This window comes from Cydia fagiglandana, chromosome 1 (assembly GCF_963556715.1).
Source record: "Cydia fagiglandana chromosome 1, ilCydFagi1.1, whole genome shotgun sequence".
Taxonomy (NCBI): Eukaryota; Metazoa; Arthropoda; class Insecta; order Lepidoptera; family Tortricidae; genus Cydia; species Cydia fagiglandana.
Window position 1 is genome coordinate 20,947,270 of NC_085932.1, and position 21,518 is coordinate 20,968,787.

Below are 21,518 nucleotides of genomic sequence, written 5' to 3' on the forward strand. Positions count from 1 at the left end.
CTTCAAGACAAACTCTCTTGTGAATTTCGACCACAATTTGCACCGACTTGGCATTTTTGGCAGTGACATACTAGTCCTAATGTTCAAAAACTACCTAGATGTAAGATTTATTTGCAACGCCCTAACAGGGTGCCATGTGTTTTTACAATTTTTTACTGTAACAACTATATGTAAAAGCATTCTATTCTATTTTATTCTAATTATGGCCGTGTAGAACTTGTCGGGTGGCCTAGTGCGGACGGACTAGTCAGGTTCTTTGAACACTGAGGGCTTAACAACATCGTAGATCGCATCAACATTGCATTAAATACGGTTTCATTCTGAATATTTTTCAAGAGTTATGTTTATTTGCAGTACCACTACGGCAGCGGGACCTTGTGTGCGCAAGTCCAGGCGCTAGTTCGCATCGTGCTCAACACCGTAGAGGCGCAGTACCACGTCTGCAAGCGCATCCCGCCTATGATCGTGATGCCACACACAACTAGAGGTACGTGTAAAACTATAAATAAAGTGTTTTATCTGTACCTCGCGATTGAGGTTCACGTAGCTTTTCGATGGAGGTCTTCAAAATGCTTTTATATCAGGGGATAGCATCATGAACAGAGCTCGGCGGGGGTGAGCTGTTTTCAGAGTTTGCACAACATGGACATGCCTTGTCATTCGATGGTATATGTGGTGTAATTTAATAACTAAAAAAAATATTTTATTTAGGCTGCCTTTCCGCTACGATCTTTACGTCGCCATTAAAACAAATGAATTTTATAGCAAGCTTTATTAGTAAACCTCTTCAAATAATATATATATCCATCCATATGCTACTATTAAAGTTCATTTGTACATAAGGCATTGTCATTTTAGTTTAATTATATTTTTTTGGGGTCTAAGTCTAGTCTATTCTTTATTCATAATTAATAATTTTTTTATTTTAATATTTCTTTCCAAGGTGTATCTATATTAATATATACATTTGACATAAGTGACGTCAAAATGGCTCACCCCTGCCGAGCTTTGATCATGAAATAGATTAAAAATTATAAAGTATGTAAATCCTTTGACACTGCCGGCTACTTAAATACTCGACCAGTATTCTACTAAGGATTCTCTATATTAATCTACTAATTTTTAATTTTTAACAAGCAGAAACGTCTGCGAACTAGCAGTGCGCTGGAGTGTCGATCCAGAGGCCGTGAGTTCAAGTCTCACCCAAGACATTAATTCTTCCACTTTTAAATTTATTCCAAGCTTAGTAATCTACTATTTAGGTGTGCAGCATAGCGCTGGCACCATACGTAAGGTTTAGTAAAAAAAAAACTTTTTCACCTCAGCAGCTCGAACAAGGGTACTTTGCTTCTTAAAAACAGTGAGCAACATGCGATTTTGCTCACTGAGTCATTTTGTCTCACTCAGTGAGCAAAATCGCATTTTGCTCACTTAGTGAGACAGAATGAGTGAGCAAAATCGCATTTTGCTCACTGAGTGAGACAAAATGTCATTCAAGTGACTTTTATAGTCAAATGTCATTTCAACATGCGGGGTCTAATACAAGTTTGATATACTTGGGTTCTATTATCTCTGTCCCTCTAGGTATGTTCTCACTGCTTAGGGTGAAAAATTTTGTGTACTACACGAGATCAAAGTTATTTACATCTCGTGCGCTTTTGAATCCCTTACTACGCTCAAGATTCTAAATTAGATTCACTCGCTACGCTCGTGAATCTATTATAGAATATTTCGCTTGCACGGGACTCAAAATAAGCACTCGAAGAAATATCAAACTTTGATCTCTTGTTGTACAAATAACTATTTGTCAATTTGTTTGTGTCCTCCAGAGCTGTCGCAGCCGTCGCTGAAGTCTTGCGCGGCGGGCGAGCGCGCGGCGGGCAGCCCGGCGCCGCTGGAGCGCAAGCCCAAGCCCGCGGACGCCATGCCCACGCACTGGGAGCAGCCCGCCAACAAGTCAGTACCTTCCAGAACTGTACCGCCTCGAGACGCCAGGTGGGCCTTAGCCGCGAGCACCACTGCTTTCTAGTTCACCTTTTACAACCATGTAGCGATTTGTTGAGCACGTAGAGTCCGACTACGTTAAGTTTGCATCGACTTGACAGTGACAATGCGTTTTGCGTACAAGTCTCACCACAGCACCATACTTGAGCACCATACCTGCATGTCAATAGAATTTTAGGTTCTAAATAGACCCGTCTTTAACAAATCCCAAAAATAAAAACTGCTTGAAATATATTTGTATTATTTTAGAATACCTTCTAGATTGGTGCGACCTGAAAAATGGTTACATCATTACTTCTATAAAGTATATTTCTTCTCCGTCGAATACACTCTTATAATAATATCCATTGTGAATATTATTTTCTCACTAATTGGAGTTATTGATGTTAAAATTCATCTGCATATTTGTATACAGTGTAGGTATATATTGACGACCGGTCTGGTCTAGTGGGTAGTGACCCTGCCTGTGAAGCCAATGGTCCTGGGTTCGCATCCCGTTAAGGGCATTTATTTGTGTGATAAACACAAATATTTGTTCCTGGGTCATGGATGTTTTCTATGTATTTAAGTATGTATTTACTCGTATCTATATACTCGTAAGTATGTACAAGCTTTGCTTTCTTTTGGGCTAGGTTGACTTGTGTAAGATGTCTTATATTTATTAATTTATCTTATCGACAGGTATCAGCAATGGAGCCTCGAGCATGAGTCGTCAGAGAGCGAGCTGATCGCTATTCCTGAAACCAGCGACGTCGACACTACTGTACACGGGAGTACTGCACCGGTAATTCTTATAGTTCACGACATATACAGTACATATATGTGACGTCCCACGGGTAAAGGTACCTTATGGCGGTTGGCGCTTACGCTATTATTAACGCCGCACCAATATTATTGCGGCGCTATGCGACGTAAGCGCCGGCCGCCATAATGTACCTTTTCCCGTGGAACGTTATATATGTTTATTATTTGAAGTAAAAAAGGAATATCTATACACTATGGTCAAACAATAAGTGCATTCCCGTTGCCAGGGAGGTTTTGGGATTATACTGAGCAACTTTTACTACCCTCCCATAGAAAATGGACCAGCCAAAATGTATAAAACAGCCAAATTTTGTTTTTTGCGATTTGTGGGTTGGTGCCATTGTAAAAGTTGCTCAGTTTAATCCCAAAACCTCCCTGGCAACGGGAATGCCCTTATTTTTTGGCCACCTGTAGATATCTCACTACTTGTCCTCATAATATTATCTGGATAAATGCCTTTAATAAATATGAACAGCCGATCCAACGGAGTCACGCCGTTTTGTCGCATAAATAGTGTTTAGTTTTTAAGTTTATAAAATACATACGTATGTTAGTTTGTAAGGTATTTGTAATATGGGCCTTGTTGCGTGACTCATATTTTAAATTAAAAAATAATAAAAAATAAATTTCAATTACCTTTTTATTTGTAGGGTTCGTTTGATGAGCCGTCGCATTACGAAGATCCCCCACCAAAGATCGAGACCATTGCCACCACATCGGCGCCCCACCCACCGCTTAGCAAGATTGTAAGTTTAATGATTTGCGTAAGATTGACGAAATTTACGGCAGCGCGATTTGGGAAATGAATTAGAGATTCAATAGATATGAAATAGTAAAGATGTGTACCTTATGGCGGCCGCAATAATATTGGAGCGGCGTTAATAATAGCGTAAGCGCCAACCGCCATAAGGTACCTTTTGCCGGCTTTGCTTTGGAAATATGCCGTCATATTTAGTGAATCTCTAATTCAATTCCTGAATCGCGCCGTTAAAGTGTGCCGATCTCTTGAACAAAGTTTGAACAAGATCGGTTCACTTATATTTCGTCAACTTTCCCTGCCTCGTCTTTTCTTTGCGTTTTTATTTATCCTCAAATTATATAATTTTAATATTATATTTCAATAATATTATTTGTTGTCAGGCTCAATTGGGATCTCGTTCTACACATCAGTTGTCTACCAGTTCTTCTGTCTCCATCGGTAGTGACTCATCGAATTTGTAAGTACAGTGAGCAGTACTATTCGCTTAGCACCTTTGCATACAAACTTCTATGCTTCTCTGCAGCTGACTGTACATAACTTTATTTGACGCAATTCCATAAATTTCGTAGCTATGTTTTTGCTTTATAATGTAAACTTTTAATTTCCAGAAAGTCTACCCCAATGAGCGGGCAGTCAGTAGAGATTTGGCCTGATCAACTACACGGGCCGCAAACCTCACCGCGGGCCAAAATACTGGGCAAACAGAAAAGGATAATTGGTGAGACAATATCGTGAACAATATTGTATTGCGCATATTAAAACTCTGTTTGCGTGTTTAATTATACAAACGGGTCTACCGCGATATAATTTCATTGTTTTTACCTTAAATTCCGACGTTTCAGCTGAGTTGCACCAGCTGTGGTCACGGAAAGATCGCGGTAGACCCGCTTGTGTGATTAAATATGTGTACAAAACGCGAAAGTTTAAAGTGTTACTCTGTTTCAGAGTTAAAGAAAAAAAATCTAAGCAAGGCTTAACCGAATAAAGAACTTCTTTTTGCATGTTATTCTTAAAATGTAAGTAGGTATAAAGGCTAACGTTGTAATAACATTTTTATTTTGGTACGTATCAGTGGGTAGCAGCACATCTCCAGACACGGCGCCTTCATCAAATGGCGATGGAAACTTTGCCGCCTGGCCGCCGCATCGCAAGGACAACGTCAAGAGCCCTGGTGAACACGCTATTCCACTAGTTACGCTAGTAGACTTACTTACACTTCACGCTATATTGGCGTTCCGAAGGCTTTCAGAATTTTATAGACTTCTGGGCTCCGTTTCTCAAAAGCTTGTAACTTGTAATACAAGTGGAAGTTTCTTTCTAATAAAAGCTGTCAAAAAGTGACACTCGCTTGTATTACAAGTTACAAGCTTTTGAGAAACGGGCCCCTGGCCTTCTAGGGCGGTCAATCAGACATTCCGTCTTAGATCTCCCACATCATCTCCTCTCTAAGCGCCCAAGACTCCATCATCATCATCATCTCAGCCATAAGACGTCCACTGCTGAACATAGGCCTCCCCCTTGGATCTCCATACGTGCCGGTTGGAAGCGACCCACATCCAGCGTCTTCCGGCGACCTTAACAAGGTCGTCTGTCCATCTTGTGGGTGTTGTGGGACCAAGACTTATATTTACCAAATTTAATTTTCATTTAAACATACGGCCTTGAATAACGACATGGTTGTCCATTCCATTTACCAGTACGCGCCTTCACCGGCGCATACGCGTCGCCGGAGTCGCCGCTATCAAAGATGGAGCTGGCGTGGAACGCGCCCTCCCCGCTGCACCACCAGCCGCACCAGCCCTTCCACATCCCGCCGCCAGAGAGGTAATCTAACCCCTAGCGATGGGCGAGTCGAGTTATCTGATTCGAATAATCCGAATCAACCTACAGATGAGTTGATTCGAATCAAGACTATTGGCAATCCGAATCAACTCGGCCACTAAACTGACTGGTAACTTGGTATCCGATCCGCTGACTCGGCGAATGAATCGCCAATTCACCAACTCTCCGAGCCGAGTCAACGCTACGCTAAGGCCATTCAAAAATAAACCTTAATTCGATAGCCCGAAGGTTCTTTTTAAGGACTGTATCGTTTATTATAAATACAGATAAAACCTGGTTTAACTGTTGACCTGTGTATTATTTTGTATTACTATGTTCTTAAGGTATAATCTGGGGGTATTTTTAAGCCATATCTGATATAAGAAGGTTTTACATTTATTTTATTTTAGGGACTTTATGATGATTTTAATACCCTCTAGCAAATGTAATTCGGACAAGCCTATCGAGCTTAATTTGAGACTATTTCACCGATTCCTTGGTCCGATTTAAAGAAACAAAAGGTTAATATGCTGCCAAAATATGCCATCTAAGTGTCCTTTTCATGATTGCTCAATTGAACATCCACAGAATAAATGTGGTGAATTTTTATCTTTACATGAAAACGACTTTTTATGCAACATTTTGGATTCCCGTCAATTTCTGACGCCAGCGAAATGAGGGAAACAGCTAAAAGAATCTACGGAAATCCAAAGCCTAACGGACATTCATGGCGTTGAACCATGGCTAGAACAGGTCGATAGAAACGCTCCATGATGGTTATATTGTATACCAAAGTCGGGGTTGTCGTAAGTAACATGCCATATTCTCTAAAAGGCCACCAAGCACAGATCTAAAACTTTTTTTCCAACTAAAAGAAATGATTAGACTATGCCCAGATGTTTCGCTTTACGATTCATATGTAATTGCTGTTTACATAGTACGATTTTTTTTGTGTAATATCTCGTCTTGTTCGCAAACCCTAAATTTTCTTGTAGTATTTGTCCAAAATCGTTGTAGTTAATCGGGAGGATTGGGTAAATATTGTCCAAACCATATGCTTTACGTGATCTCCCAGGACGAAATGTTACTTATTATTAAAGCACAAATTAAACTATATGTGTAATTTTTTAATAAAAATATAATACCAGGAAAAACGGCTAAGTAAAGTTGTATTCATAACAAACGATACAGTCCTTACAACAACTGCCGCTTGATTCGCCGTTTCAATCCGAGTTGACTGGTACTATGACCATTCAAAAATAAACCTTAATTCCGTAGCCCGAAGGTTCTTTTTACAACAACTGCCGCTTGATTCGCCATCCCGAGTCGAGTTCACTGCTAGTACGGCCATTGAAAAATAAACCTTAAATCGGTGCCTTGAAGGTTCTGTTTACAACAACTGCCGCTTGACTCGTTTGCGGCTCCGCGGCCCGTGACCTTGTCGCGAACCACGCAAACCGTCGAGTCGAGTCAGTTCGAATTTCAACTCGGATCAGTGGCCGAATCGATTCGAATGATTCGAATCGAGAAAAAGTGGACTCGTCATATCGCTACTAACCCCTAGCCGCCCAGAGGCCTATAAAAGGCTTCCCATTCCATGTGGACGTACGGCTAGAGGTATTACTGATTATAGATTTTATTCCTTAGTGCCTAACACTCTCTCTCTTTTAGTCATGCTCTCTTGGTCACATAAAATACAGGTTTTTAGGTTTATCTGCAACGAAGTTACCGGGTTTATAAAATAAACTGAACAGCTTTGAGAAAAATTGTTTTCTCATACGTTTACAATGTTATTTATGTTAGGGCTTACTAGTATAGGGACCGTGCGCGTTGGATGGTCTATCTTGTGGCTTGAATCGGAAACATGTGCACATGTACATTTCCAAAGCAAGTGCTACCATCTACCGTTCTTGTCGGTACGTTTCTTTGCGCATAGTAAGGTTCTGCCATTTTGTGGGCTACATCGGCATAAACGACACATTTACGCCTCGTGCCAAAAATCTGACGGCTCCTATGCTGCCCCCTATAGTTCATGCACGGGGCCTATACTAATTACTGAATACTATTCCAGATTGCTGCCCATAGGTCCGAAGCCCAATAAGGACCAGTACCCAGTTTTCAACGCCCTGGTCGATCGTGTACGCGAAGCTCTTACTCTACCACCAGGTACCACTCTCCGCCTCGCTACGCTACTTGTCAATTTCTTTTGGATTCAGTCCAAATGTCCAATTTCTTTGTCCAATATCATTGTGTCTCAGTCTCTCATTCTCATTAAGCAAAATATGACACGGAATCGGAATACACATTGAAAAATATTATTAATATATGGATGTTGGACAAATGGAATACCACCCTAACACACTCAAGGGTTTCCTAGCCACTGCAAGACAAATTTAAGGAAGCTTAGACGGACTCTAACCCCCTTATTCATAAACGCACTACAAACCTCAATTAGCTAATAATCGTTTGTCCTTATCTGTCATTTTGACTTATGTATTTGAAAGAAAGGGATAAAACTTAATTTAACAAAATCAGTCCCGTAAAGTTTTATGAATGTGTATGTATGTGTGTTTGCTCAGGCATACCGCCGCATACGAAGTAGAGTTAGACCAAAAAATGTCTGCAGCGGATTTGATAGCCCACACAGTGCAAGTGTCATTTTTACGTCATAATTTTATAGAAGTTTGACGTTTTAAATAATACGTTCACTGCGTGGGCTATCAAATCCGCTGCAGACTATTCATGGTCTGACTCTAAACACTGTCGTCGCATTTTCTTCACCGGTCTATTTTTTTAATTTCTCGTGTAGACGACTCAACCGACAAGACTGACTCCAGTAGCCAGCACGAGCCGGAGCCGACGCCGGAGCCGACACCGACGCCGACATCGAGGCCGCAGGACTTAACAAAGAAACTCTCGTCTGAGGGCGCCACGTATGTATTCCTACTAGTCATATTCTCTGAATAGGGGGTATTACTGCAATGTTCTGCAGTCAGAGTGCAGCATTAGTGTCTATAGTAAATCATAAAGTAACTTATACATAATGTGCCTTAAACTGTTAACTGTGACATTGATGCATCAAGGCGGTTTGTTAACAAGAGCCTACCGGGAAACGCGAAAATCGAATATGCAAGAAAGATAGGTTAGATAACAAAATTTCCATTTTCTTGTTTCGCGGTAGACCCCCAGATTGTGATGGATTGTGGTAGTGGCGCACCCTACGCAAAGTTTCGCGTAATATTCCCTATTATACCCCTTGCTTTTAAAAAAATCGTTCGATCTTTTAATTTCTCAGTCGGTCTCGAGGAGCATCGCCCCGGCGCCTGGCCCGTCAGGCCGCGCAGCTCGGCTCGCCGCCCACGCCGCCGCCGCCGCCGCCTCAGCCGCCGGCAGCGCGACCACAGAGTTCAGGTATATTTATTTATTTTAATCTTTATTGCACAATACATGAAGGTACAAATGGCGGACTTAATGCCTTAATTAAGGCATTCTCTACCAGTCTGCCAATATGTAGTAAGTACAGTCAGCATCAGATATACCTGAGCGGGTAAGGTGTCCAAGAAAACATATACACTTCAATCGTCACAAAAATAAGGACGTCTAAGTTGTCATTTTAGCATAGGCTTTCAGTTCGTCACATATATCTTAACTTCTGAGTTTTTCTTTAACACATACACCCTTATTTAATCACAATGACAATAACGGTTAGAAACTCAGTGGTAACTAAGCACTCAAATTCAAGCTGCTGTCATTAATACCTACACGCACTGCCAATCACGTACGTCAGCAGCCAGGGTGCCACCAGTTGCTAAGCAGTTGTTATTTCAATGGTAACTAAGCATCAACATTTTATCTGTTTAACTTTTAAAAAAATACTGTCACCTCCTTAATAATTGACACCTCCTTTCTTAAAGAAGTATTTTATCGTCAAGTGTCAAACTTAGACAATAAATAAGTAGGTTTTACGAGAATGATAGGTTTTTTATTTTAACTGTCATAGGCGGCCGTTCTTCCAAATCGTAGAGCATATAATTATATGTTAATATATTCATTTAGCCCGCTTATTGTACTAAAATATACTATATAGTACTAAAATACGATGCTCCGAATCGATCAAAGAACGAAGGAGAAAATAATAGAATTGAAACTTAACACGTTCTCTGTCCCAATCTGACATGTAAACCTTATGGCTTTGTAATAGAGGCTAGCCGTTAAAACCATCACTGCCATGCATATACACCTACGTAAAATGCTAACTGTTGACCATAGGAATGACGAATTTTGTTTTTACAACTTAGCAGAGAGGATAGAGTATACGGAGTTATAATACAGTATGTATCAGAACGAAAGGCCAAGAAAGAGACCCATTAATGTTTAGGTCATACTGAGCAACTTTTACTATGGGACCAACCCCGAAACCCCGGAAAAAAATTACTCTCCCATAGAAAATATCAACATCAGACCAGCAAAATGTATGAAACTTCCAAGTATTTTTCCGCGTTTTCGGGGTTGGTCCCATAGTAAAAGTTGTTCAGTATGACCTAAACATTAATGGGTCTCTTTCTTGGCCTTTCGTTCAAACTAACGTTCGTACTAACAATAAGTTCAAAGATATACAGTATGTATCAACATACTGTATATCTTTGAACTTATTGTTAGTATAACCAGTATAACCTAGCAGTAAACATCAAATGGCATTCTGCACAGGAGTAATCTAAGGAACGCTTACTGCGGGTTCAAACCTACAACGTCCTGTTAGAAAGTCGTACATACTCTACATGTGACATATCTTCAAACAACATATAAACTTATGCGAAATTAATATAAAACTACAAATTAACAATAGAAATGAAACCCAAAAAAATAGCTGTAATCTCTAGGTGCGTCCGACTGAGATTTGAACCCGCGGTCTCTGCTTTGAAAAGCAAACGCCTTAGTCACAACACCACAACGTGCCTTGACAATTGGCTCTAAATTCGGCTTCAGTTAGCTTTCGTTATGTGTCACTCATTCGTTTTGATGATTCTATTCAATAAAAGAAATAGTTTTCAGTAAGCTGACTGACAGGCCTCTGTCAATGGTTGAAGGGCAAAACGTGAGATAGATGTATGTGATGACAAGACTGTACTGCTTTCGATGATTGTCAAAATGCTTTACCTGAAATTAGCATAGCTATTATTCATTCAATATACGACCATACATGTACGCTTTAAACGTCTATTTTTCCATATTGTTCAGATATATTTGACACGTTGACCGCTTAGATACCAATGGTTTTTTGACAGCTAAGGTATCAATGATTTGTTGTAAGTGTAGAAATTAATGAATAGCGACTGTTAAGATATTTGTGACATGTTGAGCGCTCACAAGTAAATGCTACCATGACAGTCAACAACTTTTTGACAGTTTAAACGTTTACCTCTCTTTGAGCACCTGGAGTGTATAGCGACTTCTGCTGCTGACTGTACATCAATGTAGACATTTGGAATTTAGTCTAGGATAACAATTTCGTCAGTAAAAATAGGCGGAGATTTTTTCAAATGTAGATGCGAAGGTTCGATACCTTACATTCATTTTTCTTCTAACATACAATTCTCAGAGCTTTCAATTGCATTAGAGTGTGCGGAAAAAGAAGAGCCGTGGAATTTAAGACAACCAACACATTCTATGACTTTTCTCTTTCCGTATACAAATTGTATTGTGTCGAGTGGTTACCTGGTGGTGGTGTGTTGCAGAGAGCGCGACGGACGGCAGCGGCGGCTGGTGGGAGGCCGACAGCCGCGCCGGCCGCCGCGCCGCGCACGCCGGCACCGCGCCGCGCCCCGACACCACGCTGCAGTACCGCTGTCAGTATAACGTATAACCACTACCACACAATAAATAATACTACTACCGTACATAAAGGACCTTAGAATAATACAGAACTACCGTACATAAAGGAACTTGACCGAAGTTTAACAGCGGTTCAGGGTCGAATTATGCTATCTCTTTATATTATATGGCACTATAATATCCCTTTCAGCTATTTAGGGTTGTCAAAATTCAAGCCATTATCTTATCTGTGGTCGTGCACGCAAAGGGACGCCAAGATGTATCAACCATAATAATTGCTCCGGGCAATTCTGAGTCGAACGGAGCAGAGTTTGCCCGAAGAGAAGAGTTTCGCACCCCTGCCACAATATTTTACTATGTTGTATTGATCGATCGCCAAAAATCATGATTTCAAAGTTGTAGAAAGACTGTAATAGTAGAAAGCCTATAGTTACTAGATTCTCAATATTGTGGGATGTCCCCAAACAAATTGACAGACAGTCACTTTATGCAGGCAGGCCGACCGGCTTTTCTACAAAAAGTGCCTGGCAACCGTGTACATGTAATAAACGCTTCTGACCCAAGCACAAGACCGAACGCCGTAGAGATTCAACCTGAAACTCTGATCACATATTGTTATTCGATGTCTCAGGCGCTGAATGTGGCACAGCAGTCGAGCAGTACAGTGATGAAGAGCTGGGGCTCTGCGTGATCATTCTGGCTACGTTTGTGCACCGCGAGCCGTGTGCTGCGGCCGCCATGCTTCCATCGTTGCTGCATAACGTCAGCAGGTAGGTTTCCTCCTGTTTCTCTGTACCTTATTTAGCTAAATTGTTCGTGTATTAAAATTTTCATGCAATAAAAGGAATTATAAAATGGTCGTATTAATTATAGAAATGATAATTTTTTAATAACTGCAGACAATAAAGGTCTCTCGTAGATCTCGTTTATCATAGTGCATCTTAATTTTAACCTTGTTGAAATAATCATACGATTAGGCGGCGTGTTCTAACATTGCTTTTACGTTTAAACACAAAACACAAATTAACTGTGAAATAGGTACCTGTGACAAGTTTTGAAAGGCAATCAATTACGAAGAACGTGAGAAGGTAGAAAAATGTTTCTCGTGATAACTCATGCTAGTTAACAACTTCAACAGTTGCAGACCCGCGTAGCGTTCTTAGGGTCAAGCCGTTCAGCTTATTAACCCCCGGTAATTGTTGGCAGGGTGGTCCAACTTGGCAACTACGCTTGGCAGACAGAGACGAACACGCGTCTGCCGGGCAGCGCGGTGTTCGTAGCTCATCAGTTCCTGCGCTGTGTGCTGCATCAACTGGCGCCCAACAATGTGTTCCTGCAGATATTCTTGCTAAGGAGTCCCGGTAACTGATAATTTTGACAGTACCTTGGCAACTACGCTAGGCAGACAGAGACGAACACCCGTCTGCCGGGCAGCGCGGTGTTCGTAGCTCATCAGTTCCTGCGCTGTGTGCTGCATCAACTGGCGCCCAACAAGGTGTTCCTGCAGATATTCCTGCTAAGGAGTCCCGGTAAGTGTTATAATTTTTGACAGTACCTTGGCAACTACGCTTGGCAGACTGAGACAAACACGCGTCTGCCGGGCAGCGTGGTGTTCGTAGCTCATCAGCAAAAGGCACTTTCACGATTTTGGTTACTTTTCATTAATCCTGTTCCTTCATTACAGTTTTTATGGAATGCAGACGATAGACGACCATGTTTATAGTTCCATACCAAAGGGGTTAAAACGGGACCCTATTACTAAGACTCCACTGTCCGTCTATCTGTCTGTCACTAGGCTGTATCCCATGAACCGTGATAGCTAGACAGTTCTTTTTTCTGACATAGTTCTACGACTTTCCGTAGCCAAGGTGATTTACTGTTTAAATTTCCCCATCCAAAAGAGAAACAACGGCTGATGTTCTTCAAGAGCATCGCGCAGGCATTCGTCGACTTCAACGAGCTGTACCCGTGCGGGCCGCTGCAACTCGTGGTCGAGCATTTGAACTCCAAGAAAACTTTACCTATCGATGTAAGTAAACTCCGTATGTAACTACATATTTCGGGTCTTTGAAATCTCTTTAAAAAAGAACATTGGCTTAGTTATGGAGCAGTGAAAGCAATTTATAAGTATATTTAATGAAACAGTCAGCCTAGCCTAACTTAAGCGCATTTATTAAAACATTTATAGTGTGTGGGCTATAAGATATAACATAGACAACCATCCATATAGTATTACCATCAATTGCAAGTATACACTCCATAGTCTACTTTAACACAACTTACAGCAACATATTAATGTATCAAGGTTTATTTACCTAAGATTAATGGTGTAATTTATAAACGCTAGTCAAGTCTAATAAAAATAAACCCTGATAATCCTTTCACTTTGACATTTGTCCCAAGTAGCATGGAAGTGTCGGCAACATCAATATACCAGCCAATTTAGAACTTAGAGTGATTTAAGAGACGTATAAGAGTGTCAGAAAAGATTTAAGCTGTATAAGAGGTATTTTACAGACATTATACAGCTCAAGCTGTATAAAATCATTATAAAGGATTCTGCGGAATCATGGGGTGCTTTATCAGTATATAGAAAATCTACTATAAAACTAAAAGTGTTGTGAAACACTACAAGCTAATTATATCGTAAAAGCTGTATACAGGCTGTATTGTAGTAACACTTGGCACTTTTAGCTGTATAAAAGTATCTGTCAACTCCGTTTTAAAACTTTAAGTGTTGTGAAACACTACAAGCTAATTTTATCGTAAGAGCTGTATACAGGCTGTATTGTAGTATCACCTGGCACTTGTAGCTGTACAAATGTATCTGTCAACCCCGTTTTAAAGCTATTTCTTATGGCGTAATTTTACTCTCCTATAAGAATATTAGTTGTATAACTTCTGTCTGTAAGGGTATTATAAAACTAAACGAATAAATGGCAGCTATAGTACAGCTTTTTTCTATATTACTGACAGAGTCGCTTATTTCGGCGTAATTTTACACTCGTATAAGTATATATTTCGACCACGACAATAAAAAATTGTAATGAACAAAATTAATAATTTAGAAAATTATGAAATGAAACGAAGAATAGACCAAATACATTTGGACCTAAGGGTTTTTTTATTTGTTATACGGATCTCTAAAGAGACTTATAACTTATGTACGGAGAACCGAAATACAGCCAAACGAATACAAATCTTCTATTATAAAGCTGTTTTAATTACAAAAGCTGTAAATGACACTCCATTTATTACACAGCACAGCTACTAAGATTATAATGCTCTCCAACTATCCTGTAAGCTGTTTAAAAATTGTCGCCATTTTCCAATGAAAAAAAAAAGTATTTGTAAATATAATTAAGGAAATACTTGCAAATATTAAGCAGACTAACATCGTGTTATGATTACCAGCTAAAATAAATTAACTTTAGCCTTAGAATTAATATTTATAAAACTTTTTGTTAAAAACAAACACTAACTTTACCGATTTTTGATATTTTCCTTATGGTTTCTCTTTGTTATTTTGCAGGCGCGTGAATATTTTGCCAGAAAAGATTCATAGGTTCACAATAAATAATAATCGGCACTTACAAATAGTATAATATTCCACTTAAGTCCTCTATAATATTTACTTTTACTTTTACCATCCACTATAACACTTTATTGTCGCCATTACTATATTACGAATGAACAAGATTAAGACATTTTAGTTTCTTAAATGATTATTATTCTCTTGTAATCATTTTTAAACACTCATTTAAAACTCATATTCTTATATCGTACTTATAAGAGATTATCTGTTATGTTAAGGTTTCCTGTTACACCGAAATATAGCTGTAATGCAGCTATTATGCAGCTTATGTATTGCTTATACAGCTACTCTACAGCTCTAATAACGCGAAAGGCTGTATAATTTGGGCCCTTTTTTAACTTATAAGGGCTGTATAAGCGCTTTTACAGCCTTTGTACAGCCTAACTGTACAGCTTATAGTATACAAGTAAACTTCAATACAGCTTATATACAGCTTGCAATGCTACTTGGGACGTGTTTGTAAGAAAGGTACGAAATGTAAAAGTATGCTAAGCGTCACTTGCACCATCCCACTAACCCGGGGTTAAGCGGTTAAACCGTTAACCCAGTGTCAAATTGTATTTGTAACCATGGTAACACCAGGATTAACCGGTTAACCCCGGGTTAGTATATAATGGTTCAAATGGCCCTAAGTGGGATTGATGATTTAGGGGGGTTAGAAACTGGCTTCGAATATTCGCCAGTTTAATACTGATAACCTTTTAAGAAAGTTGTCATATATAAAAAGAAACGTTTTCAGCAAATATCCGTGATCGCGTCAAACATCTGCCTGTACCTGTCGTGCCTGGCGCCAGAAGTGCTGGGCCCGACGACCGCCTGCTGCGCGTTACTGAGCCAGCTAGAGGCGCTGTTCCGCTCCATAGTGCTGCAGCTGCCGGCTTTGGATGAGCCTGGCACGCTGCTGCGAGCCGCCGCCGCCGTGCTGAGGATACCCGGCGCTAATCAGAACAAGGTCCGTGATAAATGACTCGCTACCCATTCCTGCTGGCTTGCTGCTTCAGTTAAAGTATCCAGCTAGAAGCGCTGTTCCGCTCCATAGTGCTGCAGCTGCCGGCTTTGGATGAGCCTGGCACGCTGCTGCGAGCCGCCGCCGCCGTGCTGAGGATACCCGGCGCTAATCAGAACAAGGTCCGTGATAAATGACTCGCTACCCATTCCTGCTGGCTTGCTGCTTCAGTTAAAGTATCCAGCTAGAAGCGCTGTTTCGCTCCATAGTGCTGCAACTGCGGGCTTTGGATGAACCTGGTTAGTTATTACTCTGCCGCGTTTTGAATCTCAAATCATCATAAATACTAGTAAATGACGTTCTCATATTTTTAATTCTCCGCAAGAAACAACATCATACATGAAATATTTTCCCAATGCAATTCTGCATAGTACTGCCAAGTAGTTTGTCTTACGAGTATAATAAAGGAATATTAACGAACGTTTTGTATATTCCAGACTTGGTTATGATTTAAAGTGGCAAGCAATATTATGTATATACCTACGTATTGCTTACTTGAATAACTTGGACCATTCTTACACAGAGCATCCTCGAGCCAATCTCCAAGATCATCAGCTACTCCATCCAGAACTACGTCGTCAAGCTGTCCATCATCTCGGAGCTGAGCGCCGTCTGTGTGCGCGTGTTCAGTCGCGACCGAGACAAGTTGCTGGTGTGTCGCGTGCTTGTGTTCGAGCTGGTGCAGGCGCTGCGTACCAAGACCACCATCCCCGACGAGAACCTCTTCATACTGATACAGTTTGTGCTGCAAGGTACTTATGGACTAAGTCGATTTGTTTATTGAATTTATTTAACACTAGCCTTTACGTCGTCAAGCTGTCCATCATCTCGGAGCTGAGCGCCGTCTGTGTGCGCGTGTTCAGTCGCGACCGAGACGAGTTGCTGGTGTGCCGCGTGCTTGTGTTCGAGCTGCGTACCAAGACCACCATCCCGGACGAGAACCCGTTCATACTCATACAGTTTGTGCTGTAAGGTACTTATGGACTAAGTCGAATTGTTTTGTTGAATTTATTTTGACCGCCAAAGACGTCAACGCGGCGCGCACGATACGCGTTGCGTTCAAAAGGTTAACTCTAGCCTTATCAAGCTCATTGTGGGGCGAGGTAGAAATGTGTGTAGTGAGAATTCGGTAATATTGACCCACATTTTTTTTATTAATTTCTACACTATTCTACACCAGGTCACAACTGCACACTAGTCCTCCCGCCGGCGCTGAACACGGGCGACCTGCTCACACCTAGCGGTCCCGAGGCGCGGGACCTCGGCTCCGGCGCAGTAGACTGCATGCGGCCGCATCTGCCCGACATGATCGATCTACTCCAGGACCCGCACCTGCTCAACAAAATCAAGGTATCAGCAGCAATCGTTGCTAAGTGGTCGAGGTGTTCTAAATGTCCTTGACGTGCTCTTATTCTCTTAACAATAAAGTTGCGTCAAGATTATTTTGAACACCTGGCATGCTTAGCAACCTCTGCTGCTGACTGTACCCTGAAATTTTGGACGACAAACGCCCATTGAAAGAGCGCATTATAACTATAGTAAAAGAGCGCATTATAACTATAGTAAAGTGTATGTTTTCTGTCACCAGGGATCCGTATCCAAGTCAATAGTGAACCGCAACCTAATATGTCTCAACGAGGACACGCTGGGAGCGATCGTGAAGGGCGGGATCGCTCAGTACGTTGCGTTAGAGCTGGCAGCGGAACGAGGCGGCAAGGCCTGCTCGCAGGGCCGCCATGTGTTGCCTTGGCTCACCACCACAGCATTACCTGGGTTTGTATACATTATTATTTAATTTGCCGATTTTACTGGGCGAAGGGCTCTTTTATTTTTCTCCACTCGGCCCTAATTTTTTTTTAATTTTCCGTGAAGAACGCATATATGTAATTCATTCCGCTATCACCTTTTCTGTCTGTCTGGGCCTCAGTCCTTACCTTTTCTTTAGCCACGCCCCATTCTGCTTTATCGCAAATCGGTTTATCTGTTTCGATCGGTTCTGTGAATACTTAGTCCATCGCTCCCTGACAAAACCTTGGAAAAACAGAGCACTCTTATTTTCTATAACAGATCGCGAGAAGTGACCGAGTGCATCAGCCGCGTCCGGCTGGTGTCGTGGCTGGTGATGGGCGCGCTGTGCAACGCGTGCGGCGGCGCCGGCGCCGAGCCGCAGCCGCTGCAGCAGCCCGTGCCGCAGGACGCCAACTGCCACATCACCGACCACATACAGGTGCCTGATAGGAAGTATTGAAGAAGAAACAAGTGTTGAGGATCCCTTTATCTCTCGATCCTTTTGGACGCCAGTGACCGATATATCCGCACTGTAGGTTCAACGCCAAAGACCGATTAATCGGTCCCATACCACAGAGCAACATAGACCTACGTTCTCTTCTTCTTCCGCGCGTTATCCCGGCATTTCGCCACGGCTCATGAGAACCTGGGGTCCGCTTGACAACTAATCCCATGATTTGACGTAGGCACTAGTTTTTACGAAAGCGACTGCCATCTGACCTTCCAACCCAGAGGGTAAACTAGGCCTTATTGGGATTAGTCCGGTTTCCTCACGATGTTTTCCTTCACCGAAAAGCGACTGGTAAATATCAAATGATATTTCGTACATAAGTTCCGAAAAACTCATTGGTACGAGCCGGGGTTTGAACCCGCGACCTCCCGATTGCAAGTCGCACGCTCTCACCGCTAGGCCACCAGCGCTTCCCCATAGACCTACGTTCATATGCATAAAATTCAATTTCAGTTTTGACACTTCGGTGACATGGCGTCTGAGTGACAGCTTTTGTGTTTGACACGGCGTCGAAAAGGTTAAGATTTCATCGTCACTCATATTGTTGTGCGCTTAGGGGCGTTGGGGAAACGCAGTAAATTCCTTTAGAACCACACAGTGCGTGACCATTTAGGTTCCAGAAGTGAGGACGTACGCTTTAGCTTAATACCATATTTTTAAAATAATAGGTAATTATTTTAAGTGCCAGTTGTACCAAACCGCTTGTCACCGTTAAAACGTTCATTAAATTTTATTGTATGGGAATTTTCATAGTTCACTGCTCAGTGACGGTTATCAGTTTGCCAAATATGGTTGGTGCAACTGACCCTAAATCTCTCTTTCTCCCGTTTATAGTCATATCATCTGCCTGTTCTATTTCACAGACAATAATGTCTTCATACGTGGAGCAAACAAAACCGGGACCTCAACGAATGAATGCGCTTTTCCACGCTTTCATCCTCTGCCACCTGTGGACCCTGTACCTCGAAGAGCTGGCGGCGGCCAGCACCCCCAGCAGCGAAGCGAACCACACCACTGTGTGTATCCTGCTGGACTTCTGGTGCAAGCTGGTGCCGAGCATACTGCAGGTCACCGTGCAGTCTAAAGTGGTACGTGTCTTAGGATAGTATTCCATCTGTCCAATATCTTGGTCCAATTTTGCTTAATGAGAGACCTGTCCAATTTGCGTCTCACATTTTGCTCAATGAGAGAGACACGCAATGCACATTGGATAGGTAGGGTTTATTATATTAAAGCAGGCTCTTCTATGTATATGTTCACCTATCAAGCGAAGAATATGTCCTTTTTGAATTCTGTTTTACCGGTTGATGTACCTTAAAGAATTGGCAATACTCACATTAAGTTAATTTTTAATGCAGCTGGCGGAAACCGTGAACCTGCATTTCCTGAGCCTGCTGGAATCTCTGCTGGAGTGCAACTCGACCGTACTCAATAAGCTTCTACCTCTCTGGACGCCCATTCTGCATTCACCGCTTTTCAGTGTAAGTATTTTTCCTGATATCCATGGACATAGTCGCAAAGTCGAGCTTAGCACGCTAGACTACAAACGGTTTAAGAATTTTGACGTGGCGTGGGTTGCAGTTTGAAACAAAATTAATTCTTAGTTATCAACTTATAATGTTACGTAAAAAGCTTGTATTATAGTATTTTATGCAACCGTTGTTTAAGAGAGGTCAAAAAAGGCGAGTTGCGTGAGTAACAATTTGAGGCGAAGCCTAAAATTGTTAATAAAAACGCCACGAGTATTTTTTGACTTTGTTAAACAACGTTGCATACAATACTTTTTCTACGACCAAGCACTTACTTTGAAATAAAATTGTAAATTTAACAAATATTTTTAATTCAAGAAGTAGCAAAAATGGAGGGTACGGGCGGGAAATGAATGAATGAATGAATAAAATTAAAAAAAAATGTCTATGGTTCACTTAATTGTCAGAGATGACATTTAAAATAAGGTTGGCAACTTGGCAACACTGTATTTCATTCAATATTGTTTAAGTGGTCATCACACAAAGTATCGTAAAATCGTCAAAAAGATACTGCGTGTATGCACAAATTCTTTTTTGGGGAATAGACTAAAAAATTGTCTTGACAACTATAAGGTAGGGTTTTAAAGGTGTGTGCACGATCCTTTAAATGACAAATAAAAGTACGGGAGTAGAAAAAGAAAGTAAAATTGACAATCGATGTTTTGCTCGTAGATGCCTCCACACGTAGCTGAGCGTGTGGCGGCGTGCCGCGCGCTCCGGCCAGAGGTGGTGCGCGCGCAGAAGCCCGCCACGGCGCGCCCGCAGCGCCGCCTGCTGCGCCTGCTCGCCAAGATGGCGCAGCTCGAGCTGCAGCCGCACGCCTTCTACTTCATATAGACGGTTTATATTCTAATGTTTGAAGAAAAGTGTTTGGTTATGTGCGGCGAGCTTCGTCCACGCAGGAACGCGAGTTTAAATACTACATGTACAGTAAAATTATTTTATGAATACATTCCTCGTATCCGAATAACTCTAATAAAATGCTGTAATATACTATATCCTAAGTTAGGATACTTGCATATAAAGTAATTATGTGAACTTGAGGAACACAGATTAACACTTGGGTGATTATTAAATCTAGATAGCTGTTAATACATGTCTAGTACTTGTCATGATACACATAGTCATAGTACTTGTGATGATTGTCTTGTCTTGTTGTTTGTCTAGTCCATAATCTATTGTGATTTGTGACGTTCCACGGGTAACGGTACCTTATAGCGGTTGACACTTACGCTATTATTAACGCCGCTCCAATACTATTGTGGTGCTACGCGACGTAAGTGCCAGCCGCCATAAGGTACCTTTTCCCGTGGGACGTCACATTTTATTTACATAGTTTATAATTTAGCCAAAGCCGTGTCAAAATAGATATAAGTAGTGAAAAAATGTTATTTGTACATTGATGTTAGATTATGAATTAAATAATTTTAATTATAATTCAAATCGTATTTCTTTATGATCCTCAGCTAAATTCTAGGAACGACTAACAGTGTTTATTACACGCATGTAAGTTTTAAATTTTAGGTAGATACTCTAATGTTTATTTATTATTGCACCATTAGATACCGGTTATTGTTTGCTTGTTACAAAGCGGACGACCAGTGTTGAATGCACATGGTTTGTCACGAAAGAGACAGCTTTGATGTTAATACATATATGTATAAGTTTATAAACCCTATGAAAGGGTAACTTAAATTAAAATTAAATTGTGCAATTAAATAAATAATGCATGTTAAAAGTGGATGTAACAACGATAATATGCTGAAACATTCAGAACGTAACCGATATTATTTCAAAACAACCATCAATAGAATTAAAAATGCTCATCATTACACGATCAATATGCCGAACAATACTATTGAAATACT

At 41.1% G+C, this 21,518-nt stretch overlaps 1 protein-coding gene across 1 annotated transcript in view; it reads left to right on the forward strand.

The window, feature by feature from the left end:
- LOC134665188 (protein unc-79 homolog) overlaps nt 1-21,039 on the forward strand; it is an 83,210-nt gene extending 62,171 nt beyond the window's left edge. Inside the window, exons 36-59 of the mRNA XM_063522095.1 lie at nt 355-487; nt 1,830-1,995; nt 2,686-2,788; nt 3,459-3,554; nt 3,949-4,025; nt 4,177-4,286; nt 4,641-4,739; nt 5,266-5,392; nt 7,461-7,555; nt 8,199-8,322; nt 8,685-8,800; nt 11,125-11,235; nt 11,853-11,991; nt 12,428-12,582; nt 13,123-13,250; nt 15,556-15,768; nt 15,831-15,944; nt 16,346-16,574; nt 17,003-17,172; nt 17,411-17,595; nt 17,890-18,049; nt 18,985-19,209; nt 19,480-19,602; nt 20,323-21,039. Coding sequence (XP_063378165.1) covers nt 355-487; nt 1,830-1,995; nt 2,686-2,788; nt 3,459-3,554; nt 3,949-4,025; nt 4,177-4,286; nt 4,641-4,739; nt 5,266-5,392; nt 7,461-7,555; nt 8,199-8,322; nt 8,685-8,800; nt 11,125-11,235; nt 11,853-11,991; nt 12,428-12,582; nt 13,123-13,250; nt 15,556-15,768; nt 15,831-15,944; nt 16,346-16,574; nt 17,003-17,172; nt 17,411-17,595; nt 17,890-18,049; nt 18,985-19,209; nt 19,480-19,602; nt 20,323-20,487 — 3,363 coding nt within the window. The 3' untranslated portion in view covers nt 20,488-21,039. The remainder of the gene's footprint in view (nt 1-354; nt 488-1,829; nt 1,996-2,685; nt 2,789-3,458; nt 3,555-3,948; nt 4,026-4,176; nt 4,287-4,640; nt 4,740-5,265; nt 5,393-7,460; nt 7,556-8,198; nt 8,323-8,684; nt 8,801-11,124; nt 11,236-11,852; nt 11,992-12,427; nt 12,583-13,122; nt 13,251-15,555; nt 15,769-15,830; nt 15,945-16,345; nt 16,575-17,002; nt 17,173-17,410; nt 17,596-17,889; nt 18,050-18,984; nt 19,210-19,479; nt 19,603-20,322) is intronic.
- The last annotated feature ends 479 nt before the right edge of the window (nt 21,040-21,518 follow it).